Source organism: Myotis davidii, unplaced genomic scaffold (genome assembly GCF_000327345.1).
Source record: "Myotis davidii unplaced genomic scaffold, ASM32734v1 scaffold223, whole genome shotgun sequence".
NCBI lineage: Eukaryota > Metazoa > Chordata > Mammalia > Chiroptera > Vespertilionidae > Myotis > Myotis davidii.
The window spans coordinates 2,461,761-2,477,792 of NW_006294609.1; the positions used below are offsets into that span (position 1 = coordinate 2,461,761).

Here is a 16,032-nt window from a genome sequence, read left to right on the forward strand (position 1 = left end):
TGATTTATACATCAATACACTGCTTGAAACATATAAAAAATTCCCATTTTATTTTTAACAGTATATAATCAATAAGTATAATTAACAGGAACCTGCTATATCAGAAAGTAGGAGGACATTTATTATTTTGGGGCTCCAGAAATTTAAAGAATTCAATTTCATAACATACATTTTAATCTCAAGTAAGGTCATACCTCTGATACTTAAGTACTTAATACTTCAGAGTTGAGATTAAGCTGAGATGTTGTATATGTTTATAAACGAAATTATGGCATACCAACAAATTTTTAAAAGACAAGAATGTACTCCCCCCACCCCCAATATAATGTATGCTTCCCAGATTTTTTTCAATTTTCATTTAAAAAATTCATTGGTACTTAAGCCATACTGGCTGCTGAAATGTCTAAGATAAGCATTCAGAACTGGGAGTAGCTCACTAGTTAAGAAGTAAACCTGATTGACATAGCCTTTGAAAACATATCCTAACGCATTAGTGAGGTTTTTTTTGCAAAGCAATGTGAGATGCTTCTAACGTAGAAAATCCCCAGTATACTACTTAGGGGTATGTTTATATATTGTTTCTGGCCCTGGCCGGGTAGCTTAATTGGTCCTGCTACACTAAGGTTGTGGGTTCAATTCCCCTAAAAGGGTACATACAGGAATCAACCAGTGAATGCATTAATAAGTGAACAACAAATCAATGTTTTTTTTCTTCTCTCTCCCTTCCTCTCTTCTCTCTAAAATAAATAAGAAGTAAAATATATATTGTTTCCCTTTTGGTTAGTTCAATAGAGAAAAAGAGTGCATTAAGGTAGGTTGTAGTTATAACAGAAAAAGCAGGAAGAAAAAGAAAGCAAATTTTCCTTTTTGTAGATTTTGAAAGTACCCATCCAAAGAAAAGAAAACAGAAAATTGCAGAAATGGGTATATTTCTAGTACATATAGACAAACCCTTTAACATGAATGAATGTTTTATCACTAAGTCTGTTTTCCATGTCATACCAAGGAAATCCAATGCCAGGAGGACACCAATCCCATCTCATCCGGTTTTTCTGCTGTAAAAAATACCTCTGCCAATTGAAGTCCATTTTCTGGCCAGTTTGCCTTTAAAAAATTTTACAAACAATTAAAAATAATGATTTATGCCATTGGGAGAGTCTTAAATGCATTTTCAATGCTAATTACACAAATTACCTTATCAGTTAATTCAAGGTTCCTGGCTGCTTGCTCCAACCATTTTGCAAGAATTTTCTGAAATAGATATATTATTTAAAAATAGAATGCTCAATTACTTCATCACCAAAATAACTTAAAACATCCATGATAATCTTTCAAAAGAGACAGTAAAATGAACTAACTGGTGTTATGTGACTTAATGTTCAATGATATGATGTAAAAAATAAAACGGAGTCACCAAAAGTGGAAATACTAAAGGCGACTCACCTGTCCATCCGGTACAATCCTTCTTACAAACGGGATCACGTCATTTTTAAGCCAGGGACAGAGCTTTTGCAAGGAGACTGGTGTAGAAATCGAGTTGAGCAAGTTCTCAAGCATTTTCACATCAAATCTGCTTTCAAAATTTGCCTAAACCATACAGAGTGAGAAATTAAGGTTTACCTACCAAATTGAAACTGACAGCCTCCCAAAAAGGAAAGACCTCTTAGGAAGTCATTTCAAGAATTGTTTTACTATTTTGACAAGCATCAAAGGTGGTTTACTCTAGACAAATGAGTTGAGCTGGGAGCCACAAATTTCATGAATCTCCTGACAGAAAATTCCTAATAACAAATTAAGTGGCAGAGGAACTGGTATGGGTGGTCTTCCAAGGAAAATGTAATTGGAGGTGACAATACAGATCCTAGCAATGTGTCCACTGATGACATCACACCCAGAAAACTCCTTTTTGGACCGAACTTTATATGCCAACAATTTTCCCTTTACCACAGTCTGGTCTGCAATAGAAATACCTTCTCTACCAGTGCTACATAAGAAAGCCCATGGTCAGGGGGTAGTGGAGGAAAAAGTGGAAATTGGTAATACCTTCAACAATAAAGAAATGTTTTTAAAAAGCCCACCAATTAATCACTTAATAAAATGTTGCTTTTGAGCTAAGTTTAGGAGTTAATTAGACTCTGACTGATGAGATAAAGTAAGCTCCTATTATTTATATATATAAAAGCCTAAATGACCACTACGACTGGTTGACTGGTCACGATGATGTGCACTGACCACCAGGGGGCAGATGCTCAACGCAGGATCTGCCCCCTTGTGGTCATTGCACTCCCAAGCTAATCTCCTATGGCCAGCCAACCTCCCGCAGCCCCTCCCCACAGCCAGCCGGCCCTAATGGGCCCCGATTGCTGGCCAGGCCGAGGGACCCCACCTGTGCATGAATTCGTGTACTGGGCCTCTAGTATCTTTATAATATTTCCTCTGAGTTAATATCATCACAGAATAGTTTACTCTGGGAAAGGTCATATTTTATCAATGTGAAAACATCCCATTGCCAAGTTGCATTTGCCACCCTGTTAGTTCCCAGCACTGATTCAATCACCTATCTTAGGGGTTATAAAGCCATTAAGAAAGAAAAAAAAAGCAAAACGTATTACCCGATGTCTAAGCCAAAGGTACTGTGCACAAACAAGGTTTCCTTCTCGTAACTGCAAAAAAATATCCTTAAGGTCATCTTCATTATTCAGAAACTCAATCCAAGAACTACCACTGCAAAGTCAAAGAGAGGAAAAAAGTTACTAGTTTAAAAAATATTATTAAGGTTATTAGTTACAAGTGGATATCACTATGCATTTTAACTAGTTTCCCCCGCCCCCAAAGTTATTAAAAAGTTCCGAAGATTAAACAGTGAAAAGTAAGTTTCCTTCTGATCTCTGACCTATGAGCCTCCTGTATTGTCCCTGGAAGTCATGTCTCTTCTTGCAGGTCCTTCCTGAGATAATGACTAAATACACAAGCCACCATTTTTAATTTTTAAAGGAATGAGAGTTTTCTTTATATACTATCTGTACTTAAAAAAATTCATACAAGCATTTCCACTAATGTCAGGTACAAGAATACCTATTAACCACTGTTATTTATTATTTTATAAGCACCAGTCAATCACCTTAGGTAAGGGGGAAAAATGAGGCAAAATTATCATTATTCAAATATATAATTATATACTTGGAAAGAACAGAGCAATTGAAATATTGCCATGAATAATAAATTCAGTAAGGCAGCTGGGTAAAAATTAATTTTAATACTTCTCTATGTTCTCCTGAAAATATGAGGGGGAAAAGTCCCATTTGTAACAGTAGAGGAAAAAAGATAAAACAAAATTTTAACAAAAAAAGTACAAAATTTATATAAAGACGAGTGAATTGATACCACTCAGGAACATAAAAACGGGAGAGAATGAGTAGAAAGACACATACTGTCCTTAACTAGGGAGATTCAATATTGTAAAGATGCTGTTTCTCCCCAAATTGATGTTAGGCTAAGCACATTCCCAATTAAAATAAAAATAAGATTTCTGCAAACTGCGTAAGCTGATTCTGATTTCAAATGTCATACAAAAGAAAAAAAATACAACCATGAGAAAATAGCCCTCCAAATCCTGAAAATAAAAATAAAAACTACCTAAGTTAAAACTATTTGATACTGGTGAGTGAATAGGGAGATGAGATCAATTGAATACAATTAAAACCCAGAGATAGACTTAAATACATGTGAGATTTTTAGCACGTGATTAAGGGAACATTTCAATTGGCAGTGAAAATGTACGTCATTTAATGAGAGTATTGGAATAAATGACTAGCCACAAGGAAACAATAAATCTTCCCTTCATTTTCACTTATCTTGATAAACACACTGTGTGATCTTTAGGGTAGTTATACTTGTAAATAATAGTATTCTTGGTGCACATGTTAGTACATCTAATAAAATCTATTTCCAGATGTGAAATTGCTAAGGCAAAAGCTATATGCATTCAAATTTGCCTTTCCAATGTATCAATTTCCACACATGATGTAGGAACTGCCTAAAGCTTAGCAGGGACAAATATTTTCCATCCTCAGAAACATAATTCATTCGTAGCAATATTGTATCTCTTCTGACATTCCAAATTTAAATCTAATTCACTATCTAAACATTAAAAAGGAGGAATGCACACACCTGAATTTTTCTGGTCCAAATGCTCCATAAAAAGTAGTCAATTTTTCATGAGCCCTTAGAACCTAAAAAGGAATAACAGATCATCTGCATGCTGTGTGCAGTAATATTAAAATGAGACCTTCTGTTGGAGAAGGCTTACACAAGCCTCATCCTGTCGATTCCCATAAGTGTGACTGCCTTATTCAACACAAAACAAAAAAAGAGTTGGAATAAAGGAAACATTTCCAATCACATTCAATACAATAAAACTGCAAAAGAGAGGAAGCCATTAGCACATTAACTGTGGGTGCCTTCAAAAGCAATTAGTGTTCCACTAATTTATAAATGCCCTCAGGGTAGAACCTAGCTAGATTATACCAAAAATTTACTTTGAGAGTTAAAATATATATGCACATGTGTACACACACACACACACACACACACACACACTTTTTGTATCATAACAATCATCATTCCAGTTGACATTTATTTGCAGGCTTAACAGGTGCCAGGCACTATGCAAAAATTGATTTATCTAAATAATTTCATTTGACCTCAAAATAACCCTCTATTTGGTTATTAAAGTTACTCTTGAAAAATACTACAGGCCTATCTCTAATTGAAAAATATACTGCCATGAGCTGCATAATGTTTCAGTCAATGACAGACCACACATACGATGGTGGTCCTGTAAGATTATGATGGAATTGAAAAATTCCTACAGCTTAGTGACATCATAGTGCAACGCATTACCCACATATTCGTGGTGATGCTGGTGGAAAGAAATCTACTGCACTGATAGTCACATGGAAATACAGTACATGTGTTATGTATAATACTTGATGATAATGAATGACTATGTTTCTAGTTATGTATTGACTATACTTACTTTTTATTGTTTAGTGTACTCTTTCTACTTATCTAAAAACAGCTGGCACCCGGCTGGTGTGGCTCAGTGGTTGAGCATAAACCCTGGAACCGAGAGGCTGCCAGTTCGATTCCCAGTCAGGACACATGCCCGGGATGCGGACTCAAATCTCCAGTGGGGGGAGTGCAGAGGCAGCCAATCAGTGATGTTCCTCTCTCTCATTGATGTTTCTATCTCTCTATCCCTCTCCCTTCCTCTCTCTAAAAATCAATGAAACATTAAAACAAAAGTTTGCTGCACCAAGTGCCCATCAGTAGATGAGTAGTTCAAAACCTGTGGTACATTTACACAATGGAATACTGTTGGCCATAAAAAAAATAAAAATAAATAAATCTTACTCTTTGTGACAGCATGGAGAGACCTGAAGAGCATTATGTTAAATGAAATCAGCCAGTCAGAGAGAGACAAGTACTATATGATCTCTCTCATATGTGCAATCTAATGAACAAAATGTACTAACAAGCCAAAGAGAGATAGACCCATAGAGAGAGAGCAGGCTGACAGCCATGGGGTGGGGGGCTTGGGAGGCTGAGTGGGGTGGTGGTGGAGGCATTGAGGGAAAAAAGAGGAAAAAACTCAAGGACATGGACAACAGTGTGGGGAAGGAGGGGTGGGGGGAGCTGGAGGCGGGCATAGGGGGCATAAATGGTGATGGAAACCTGACTTGAGCACACATACACGATACAGTGTACAGATGATGTGATGTGGAATTGTGCACCTGAAACCTGTATAATTTTGTTAACCAGTGTCACCCCAATAAGTTCAAGAAAAAGGAAAAAAAAGTTTTCTGTAAAGCAGTATACCACATTCTGCAGCAGCAGCCTCATCCATGCTGTTTACTGCAGTTCTTGACTGCATCATTTTCTCTTGTGCTTGATTTCATCTCATGTTGTTTTATACTCTAATGTAGCCTAACTGTGCAGTGTTTCTAAAGTCCACAGTGGTGGACAGAAAGGTCCTAGGCTTTCACACTCATCACCATTCACTCACTGATTCATCCAGAACAACCTCCAATCCTGCAGGTTCCACCCATGGAAAGTGCCCCATAAAGGTACTGGTTTTTATCTTTTATACAGTATTTTTACTGCACATTTTCTATGTTTAGATATGGCGCAAATACTCACTGTTGCTATTAAGACGGCCTCCAGTATTCAGAACAGTAACATGCTGCACAGGGTGTAGTCTAGGAGCAACAGGCCAGGCTATACGATATAGTAGACTGTACTTCACCTAGGGTTTTGTGGTGTGTTTTTTTTAAATTTTTTAAGAATTTATTTGAGCCAAACTGATGACGTATGCCAGGAAGCAAGAGCTCAAATGCTCCTGTACCATCTAGGTTTGTGTAAGTGCCTCTGTGGTCTTCGCACGATGACCACATCACCTAATGACACATTTCTCAGACCATTAAGTGGTGCCTGACTGTAAAGTATATTCACTCGAAAATTAATCCATAAATATAATGTAATTACCTCTTTTAAGCCATAAGAATAGACAAGAACAGTTCTGTCTTCTTTTTTCAAAAGCTAAGATGAACAAGAAACACAGTTAGAATATCTGCTGTTAGGTTTTTCATGAAAGATGAGTATTTTTGTGAATTAAAGGAAAAATTCTCTCTAAAAATAAAATTGCATCAAACTTTGAAATAAATAGTGAACAATAAAGAAATGACCTATCTTAAAAAGCAATGCGTTTTATGAGAGAAGCTCGGAACATTTTGCCCATCTGTTACACCTGGATTTTAAGGAATATAACTAGCAGTGGTGTTCAAAGGTCACTGAGAAGAACAGTCAACAGCAAAAATACACTTTTTAAAAGGCCTATGATAGAAAAAGAACTCGTTATTTTTGAAATTATTTGTTTTGCATAAGACAAACACGTTTTAAATGTTATGAAAACGTACCCTGGTTTTGGCATAATTTAGCATTTCCTGGGTCGTTTCATAGGTTATCCACTGAGCCTCCAAGCAGTAATTCACCACAAAGTCATCGTCCTGTTGCATAAATGCCAGACATAGTTAGGTGACCTAACGATGACCCATCTGTCGATCCGGACACGCGAACACATGGCAGGAAAACACACCTGGATTTTCCGTAGCGTCTCCTTAGCCTCATCGACAAGTGTCTGCCATTCGGTCTGCTCACTGGTGTCCACAGAACTCAAAGCGAGTTTCTCCAATATATCATTTGATTTTACCTTGTAAACAAGCTGTAATATAAACACGCCACATCAAGTACCTTGAAGCCAAAAATGCTGTCTCTCTTCTAGCATCTGGTACATGAAAAAAAATGTTTTTCAATGAACAAATAAATCCACGAGTGATTACCTCAACATCCAGCCCAAACTGAATGGCAAAGCTCTCGGCTTCAGCAAATTTGTGTTTGTGAAGTAACCGACTCAATCTGTGAAGCGGGGGGAAAAATTTCGGTAAAATTTTTATGAATCGCAGGATTTAAGTTTTTCATGAAGGGATAAGGGTTAAAGGAAAACGAGAAGTTACCTGTTTTCTGGTAAAGCTTCTGTAAGACATCTGAGTACTAAGACAGAGACGGAGTCTTCAGGGAGCCTGAAAAAGAGTTTTCACTCTAAGTGCATTTGTCGTTCATATTAATAAGTAAAATTTAACTTAGCTGTTAGTTAACAACTTATCTGATGAAACAAAGCATGACCTACTCTGGATCATTTTTGCAAATTCCCTCCAGAAGGTATATGGTATCCTACAACAATAACAAAAACATGTTTAAAATTAATGTACAGAATTAGTTCATTTTTAAAATAGTAACAGGAGTTTTCTCATTTTTTAAAAATTTTTATTATTATTTTTTAGTTCACACCCGAGGATATTTTCCCATTGATTTTTAGAGAGTGGAAGAGAGAGGGAAAGACAAAGAAATATCGATGTGAGAGAAACACATCGATTGGTTGCCTGCTGCACAAGCTCTGACCAAGGCCGGGGGAAGATCCTGCAACTGAGGTACGTGCCCTTGACTAGAATTGATCCCAGGACCATTCGGTCTGCAGGCCTATGCTCTATCCACGGAACAAAACTGGGTAGGGTCAGAATTAATTCATTTTATAGTTACTAGAGTAACAACTGGTTTAGGCAAAAGTTATCTATCAATGGAATTCTAAAATCACTGGGAAAACTGTTGGGGAAAAGAATATTCCCGTAGCCCTGACCGGTTTGGCTCAGTGGATAGAGCGTCAGCCTGTGGTCTCAAGGGTTCCAGGTTCAATTCCGATCAAGGGCATGTACCTTGGTTGCAGGCACATCCCCAGTAGGGGGCGTGCAGGAGGCAGCTGATCAATGTTTCTAACTCTCTATCTCCCTTCCTCTCTGTAAAAAATCAATAAAATATATTTTTTAAAAAAAGATCACAGTTAAAAATTAAATAAAAACAGTATCTCTCTGCCTCGTTATCATCTAAATTTCTTGTGAAGACACAAGAAAATGGAATGTGCAATTGACTGATATTTTATTTGATTAATTTTCTGTTCTTTTTTTTAAAATGAAGACTGACCTTGGGCAAATGTATTTGAGGATATATGACAACAATAAATATAGTTATAAACCTGTGATCTACTCAGGTATTCCACTAAATTCCACTCAGGCTTAGCTTATTCTTAATTTTGTAAATATAAAGTAGTTCAAAATGTACATCAACTTACTGTGCTAATTCCTGTTTGGACCAGAGAAGAAACACCCGATACTTCCAAAGAGTACAGTATTTCCATCATAGGTAATGAATACACCATGAAACTTTTCATCTGGGAAAAAGAAAGTAGAGCAATTAATTTAGTAGGTCAACATCAACCTCCGAGCACAAGCCAGCACTTCACAATAAGGACACAATGAAAACACTTGGTACAGAGCAACATGCAAAAACTAATTTTATAAGTAAGTCAGTTACTGTATTACGTAAATGTTACATATAAAATTATGTTCTATCCCACCTTCCAAATCTGAAGAATGAAAATCCACATAGCTCAAGTCCATTCTACAATCTGTATTTAAGGTGAATGTAATCCTTCAGTGTCAGAACTATGTAAGAGTCACTTTATTTTTAAATATATTTTTATTGATTTCAGAGAGGAAGAGATAGAAACATCAATGAGAGAATCATGGGTCAGCTCCCTCTTGCACGCCCTCTACTGGCGATCGAGCCCATAACCAAGGAAAGTGCCCTGACTAGAAATTGAACTGTGACCTCCTGGCTCATAGGTTGATGCTCAACCACTGAGCCACCCTGGCTGGGCAGGAGTCACTTTAATAAACATTCTCTTGTGGACATTTTATTCCTAAAATGCCCCAACTAAAATGTAGAACCGGGATTTATATCCATATTTTTTAAACAGGAAAAAAAGAACTCTTGCAGGGTTATTTCTGATTTGTGAAGGGTCTGCATGAACTAAGTGCTAATATGTCGTGAACATCACCTAACAACTACGTTTATATTAATGCTATTTCTAACATATAATATGAAAACACAACGTGAAACAAATTTTCTAGTACCTTCTTATTAGTAGATGTCAGAGCTACTAATTTGAGATTTGTAATCCCTTGCCTAAAAGAGAAAAGAAGGGTTAAGTGAATCACATAAGGTTTGTAAGCTAAGTCAAAGTGACATTCTGCATAAAATTTAAAATTCATACACAGATGACAGTGAACTTGATTTCTACACATTATGGTACAGAAGACTGACACTTTTTTTTATGAGTCATTTTTTTAAAAATATATTTTATTGATTTTTTACAGAGAGGAAGCGAGAGAGATAGAGAGCCAGAAACATCGATGAGAGAGAAACATCGACCAGCTGCCTCCTGCACACCTCCCACTGGGGATGTGCCCGCAACCAAGGTACATGCCCTTGACTGGAATTGAACCTGGGACCTTTCAGTCCGCAGGCAGACGCTCTATCCACTGAGCCAAACCAGTTTGGCTATGAGTCATTTCTTATCTGGATGCATAACTCAAGCAAGATGCAAACTTCCTCTGCTTGCCCATTGGCTTATTTATTTTGGACAGACACTCTAACACAATCACTGGAAGGTTCGTATTGCCTGTTCTCAATGAGCTTGGCCAACAATGACATGGTCTTTACCCTGTCGGTCTGTTCACAGTGCTACTTAGGATGCGATATATAGTGAATGATGAGATCAGAACTGGGCAAGAAACCTGGTCCTAACAGAAGGGCAAGCCCTACCAGCATCACAACGTACCGCGTGACTGAAGAAGGCGAATCTGCTTCGGTGGTAAGAAGGAACTCTTCTACGTGAAGAGAGGGCCAGTTCCATATGGGAATTAGAGTGTAAATATCCCATAAGCTCAGCACATTCTGCAAGAGAGACATTTCATCGACACGTCTTCTTTTTTTTTTTTTAATATATTTTATTGATTTTTCACAGAGAGGAAGGGAGAGAGACAGAGAGTCAGAAACATCAATGAAAGAGAACCATCAATCAGTCGCCTCCTGCACATCCCCCACTGGGGATGTGCCCGCAACCCAGGTACATGCCCTTGACCGGAATCGAACCCGGGACCCTTCAGTCCGCAGGACGACGCTCCATCCACTGAGCCAAACCGGTTTCGGCGACACGTCTTCTTAATGACTAAAGATTTCCATTTCAGGATATATATATATATCATAATACACAAGACAGTATTTCATCCACACTGGCTAAGGTCAGTGTCTTTGTAAGTCTGACAACATTTTTGGCGTTAAACACAATACGAAGGGGAAACATGAAAGGAGAAATGTCGAAAACATACATCAGCATCAAGAACAAAGAGCAGATTATCTATCAGCTGGAACTTCTTTGCACCTACAAAAGAGAAAGCAAGGTGTACAAGGATTATATTCTGCATTACATATAGCTATGTTTAAATAGTAAAGTAATATTTATGGACAAAAAGTTCCCATTCTCATTTATTCCTGTTTCTATATTTTTTAGATGATCACTAAAATGTAAACCCCCCCCCCCAAAAAAAAGAGTAACAAAGGCAAAACATATCAAGAAAAAGTCATTTATGTGGAAAATTATCAATTTAATCTGCCTCGTTTCAAAGAGAGGTTTAGTCAAGGACCCAAAAGCCAGACTCAGAATATTGACATGAACATTAGAACTCACTAATAATTACCAAAAGTAGTTTAATTAACTTATTTTACCTTTAATAATCTCTGCATCAATAACATTCTTAACTGTCATTTCTTTCTTGAGCGGATCTGGCTCCCATTTGGAGATTGCACAATTACCAGTTCCCTACAGAAGTGACAACAGTATGTCAGTGGCAAATTTCATTCTTAGAGCTGCATCCTTCTCAAAGTGGAAACACCTAAGTCGTACACATTACTAATTTCAAAATATATACTTATATATTCAAACCCAACTCGCTTTCATCTTGTAGTTCCTCTTTGTTTTCAACAGGACAGAATGAAAAGGACAGTGAGCTGTTGGTATCTGTTGTGTTCGCACAAATATTTAATAAGGAGTATGTATATTCAGGCAACTCACTCTAAAGCCATGAGCTAAACTTTATTTTATGTTTTTAACATATTTTTATTGATTTCAGAGCGGAAGAGAGGGGGAGAGATAGAAACATCAATGATGAGAGAGAATCATTGATCAGCTGCCTCCTGCACGCCCCCCACTGGGGATGGAGTCTGCAACTCGTCCCCTGACCAGGAATCGAACTGTGAACTCCAGAAATAGGACCTAGTTCATACGTGGACGCTCAACCACTGAACCACACTAGCTGGCCATGGGGTAAACTTTAACCTCGCATGTAAATTTGGCAAGTAAAAATGTTGTTAAAAGTGCCCTAAACAAAAAAAAAAAAAAAAAAAATGCCCTAAACAGTTTGGCTCAGTGGATAGAGCGTCGGCCTGCAGACTGAAAGGTTCCAGGTTTGATTCCGACCAAGGACATGTACCTTGGTTGCGGGCGCATCCCCAGTGGGAGGTGTGCAGGAGGCAGCTGATCGATGTTCCTCTCTCATCGATGTTTCTAACTCTCTATCCCTCTCCCTTCCTCTCTGTGAAAAATCAATTAAATATATTTTTAAAAAATGTTGTTGAATGCTGTAATTACTCTGAATCTTTGCCTACTCCTTAAATATAATAGTAGAGGTTTTATTTGTTGTTTTTGTCTATATTCATAATTAAAAGAAATCATAAATTTCAGTAGAGATTTATGAAAATAAAGATGCAGTATTTTTTCAATATAGAAACTCAGGTTTACTTATTAATTTTGTGAACTTAATTTTATAATTCCTATTTCTGTTACCGGTACACATCACAAATCAATTTGTAATTTAACCAAAACAATGTTTTAATGAAAAAACATTTCGGAAACAACAAACAAACATTTTATAAAAAGAATTATTACCCCAATGATCATAGGGATTTTGCTTGCTAAATCTCCAGCCACAAGACTCAGACAATCAAGAGTATGATACTTTTCAGTAGAAATGAAACTGGACTTGATTTGTCCTTGTAACTGCAAAATTTAAAAAATAAGAATGTTATACATAGACTCCACAGTCCAAATGCCTTGAAAAGATTGATAAAAATCTTTTTAAACCAATGAATTATATTTTTATAAAAACGGAAATGTTATTAATATGTTATATCATGCTAATTCCCAAAAGTTCAACCAGTAGACAATTAAATCCAGAAACACTCCTCAATTTTCATGAAGTCTAAGTTTTAAGAAGATAAGGCAATTTTATTTTCTTACCTTTTTTGCTTTATTGAAGTCTGCATTTTCAATCGCTGTATGAAAAAGAGAAGGCAGGCTAAACTTGTAGTATTAACCTATACAGCACATACAAGTCGCCCCTTTTGGGTCAAAGTGAAATTACATGCAGTCTAGTGAGAAAAACACTGGTCAGAAATTAATACGACAGTGGTGACTTTTCCCTTTTGCCCTTGACCAACGATATAAACTGTGACCCGTTGTGCTCAGAGCACCCACCTGCCTGCCTGACGGTTCCTACACGTTCCCTTCCTTTCCGTTCCTATTGAAAGGGTCTTCTATTAAAATAGGCTCCAACTGTCCTATTCAAGCTCTGAAGTCATCACTTTGCACGTTTTGGAAGAGCTACTTTATTTGACTCGTCTTTCGTTGAACTGGAGAGGTATGTACCTTAAAACTTGTTGTATTCCCCAGACGTTGCACATTTTTGGCACAGAGTAGATTTAAACATATGTATTTGTTGAATACATGCCCCCAAACATTCTTCAATCTCTCTTAGCTCAGATGGGATGTATGGTCCACACTACTCACTTAGCACATAGTAAGTTACTGTTAAGTTAGTTTTGTTAACTATATTGTTAATACTTATTTAGTCATTTCTGTTTCTGAGTTCATTCATTCCATCAAAAAGCATTTATTGCTCCCTCTTGCATCTCGGCCATCAACGTGCTATCCAGACTGAGGAAGACCTGGACACCTTGGGGCCATGTGAGCCACAGCTGTGGCCCCGTTGGCAAGCAACAGGAGCAGCCAGGAGGCCGAGTTTATGCTGCTGGCTTGCATCATCATCACAGGACCAACTTCAACAAATACCGCCCGAGTTACTCTGGGAAAGTTGGCATGAGGCATTACGACTTAAAGAGAAGCCAGAGCTTCTGCCCACTGTCAACCCTGGTAAAGTGTGGACCTTGGCCAGTGAGCAGCCCTGTAAATGCTGCCAACAACCAGGCAGGAGCTGCTCCTATCGATGAAGTGATTCCATCAGCTACTACAAAGCCGGAGTGGGGGCGTTGGAAGGCTCCCACAGCAGCCTGTCACGGTGAAGGCCACGTTCAGCTTGAAGCCACACGGAGGGAGGGAAGTTCAGTAAATGCTTACAAGTAATTAAACAATTTAAAAAGCATTTATCAATACACTAGTGTATGTCTTGTCTCTCCAACTAAGCTGTAATCTCCTTGGAGGCTATAAACAAATTATATTTCTTCAGATTCTGTTGCAGCCCTAACAGTGCAGAATAAGTATATTACAAATACATAAAAGGTATATTCAGTATCATATAGAATGTAATTGAACTAAAATAATATTCTTAAAGAGAACATTTAAAAATTCACCTGGAGGACTAGTAAGAAATATTGCCACAAATCAATAATAAGAAAACAATACATTACTTACCTTGCTGAATTTTTACCAGCTGAATGTTTGTAATATAAAAAAATCCATTGTTTGTAAGCAGCAGCATATAATAGGTACCTATTAAAATAAAACCAACCCAGTTTCTCTAAAAGTACGTGAATATAAAGTTTAAGCCAGGATCTGAACCCAGCTTAAAAGTATGTTAATTTGCTCATTTAAATTCTAATCATCAAATAATAATAATACAGATAAAACTTAATTACAATGAACTGCAAAAACAATGTTAGCTCCTGTGAAGCTTTTATAAAGCAAACTTCACTTTCTAGAAAGAAAAAACAAAAAACCTCAGATATATAAAAATAAATTAGCCCTGTGTTTTGGCTCAGTGGATAGAGCGTGGGCCTGCGGACTGAAAGGTCCCAGCTTCGTCTGATTCCAGTCAAGGGCATGTACTTTGGTTGCGAGCACATCCCCAGTAGGGGCTGTGCAGGAGGCAGCTGATCGATGTTTCTCTCTCATGGATGTTTCTAATTCTCTATCCCTCTCCCTTTCTCTCTGTAAAAAATCAATAAAATATACTAAAAAATTAATTAATTAATTAATTAAGGTTCAGTTAACATTTGTTGAAATGGAACTATGACAAATATGCTGGAACCCACAAAAAAATTTTTTTTAAAGAATATAATGTCTCCTTACTGATCTATTGAACTGTCAAAACTAAAAATTAGTTTAGAATATTATATTTAGGAAAAGTACATTTAAGTCTCTGAAAGAAACTACAATAAAAATTTGTTTCTTACAATGGTATTGATCACATCACTAGAAAATTTAACACTGTGTAGGTAGCATAATAATGAATTTACATAATTCATTTACTATAAATCTGATTTTTTGATTGGGTATTAAAAGACATAAAAAATTTCAAAAAACTTACCTTCACTTGAACCATCTTTCTCAATAACAAGAGTTCGGTAGGTACACTGATCTTCATCATTAGCTTTCTGAACAAAAGCCTATTTGCAAATTAATTTCATATAAGATTAAGCCCAGAAAAATATAATCAAGAATTATATTTTTTAAAATCACAGAGCTATCGATTATCATTAGCAATAACGCTGCCAAACATTTTAGTTTTAAAATGAAAAACCATTTTGAACAAGCATACTAAGAATATTTGCAAAGCTTAATTTTACAACTTGGCATTTACTTCATATATGTTTCTAAGGCATGATTCTTAAATTTAATATAGAGCAACATTATTCTTTTAATTTAAAACACAAATTAAGTTGTGCTTTGCTCAAGTTTTTAGTTGTCTAAGAGATCATTTAGAATTTAGATAAAAGAAATGAAAAACAAAATAGGGTCTTACGTTGGTGAGCAAAGTCTGCTTGGATGTCACATGGATAAAATGTAAGTTGCCACTCCTCTCCCCAACCAATAGGAACTGTCCTTCTTGACATAAGCCAACTACATCCACTTTCGTATCTGAAAATTTGAAATTGAAGTTACTAGCTACCTTTGAAAATGTTTAGTTTCAAAACAAAAAATTATTCATTCTGTCATTACAAGTCAACTGTTCAAGCTTTGTTTAAATATTTTTTTAAAAATTTGTAATCAAAGTAGAAAAGAATGCTACTGACTCTTCATCAGTCAACAAATATTTACTGAACTGCTTCTGTGCTAAGCATTGTTCTAGGCCTTCTGCACAGTTGAGAATGTGAGTATCATCTTCATGGAGCTCAAATTTTAAGGCAATAATAAAGATGATAAACAATGAGCATACTAAAATTATGTGGCATGTAAGATGGTGATAAATTCTCTGGAAAAAAAGAAAAAGTAGAACAGGGAAA

The 16,032-nt window shown here is 36.7% G+C and overlaps 1 protein-coding gene across 1 annotated transcript in view; it reads right to left on the reverse strand.

The window, feature by feature from the left end:
• KNTC1 (kinetochore associated 1) overlaps window positions 1–16,032 on the reverse strand; it is an 87,612-nt gene that overhangs the window by 61,537 nt on the left and 10,043 nt on the right. The window contains exons 4-24 of the mRNA XM_006768977.2: window positions 15,552–15,667; window positions 15,117–15,195; window positions 14,222–14,299; window positions 12,812–12,846; window positions 12,461–12,571; window positions 11,242–11,335; window positions 10,845–10,897; window positions 10,295–10,410; window positions 9,588–9,639; window positions 8,744–8,842; window positions 7,748–7,791; window positions 7,575–7,640; window positions 7,401–7,476; window positions 7,157–7,282; window positions 6,978–7,067; window positions 6,547–6,600; window positions 4,171–4,232; window positions 2,613–2,724; window positions 1,444–1,587; window positions 1,195–1,251; window positions 1,003–1,104 (exon numbers count right to left, since the gene is read on the reverse strand). Coding sequence (XP_006769040.1) covers window positions 1,003–1,104; window positions 1,195–1,251; window positions 1,444–1,587; window positions 2,613–2,724; window positions 4,171–4,232; window positions 6,547–6,600; window positions 6,978–7,067; window positions 7,157–7,282; window positions 7,401–7,476; window positions 7,575–7,640; window positions 7,748–7,791; window positions 8,744–8,842; window positions 9,588–9,639; window positions 10,295–10,410; window positions 10,845–10,897; window positions 11,242–11,335; window positions 12,461–12,571; window positions 12,812–12,846; window positions 14,222–14,299; window positions 15,117–15,195; window positions 15,552–15,667 — 1,766 coding nt within the window. The remainder of the gene's footprint in view (window positions 1–1,002; window positions 1,105–1,194; window positions 1,252–1,443; window positions 1,588–2,612; window positions 2,725–4,170; window positions 4,233–6,546; window positions 6,601–6,977; window positions 7,068–7,156; window positions 7,283–7,400; window positions 7,477–7,574; window positions 7,641–7,747; window positions 7,792–8,743; window positions 8,843–9,587; window positions 9,640–10,294; window positions 10,411–10,844; window positions 10,898–11,241; window positions 11,336–12,460; window positions 12,572–12,811; window positions 12,847–14,221; window positions 14,300–15,116; window positions 15,196–15,551; window positions 15,668–16,032) is intronic.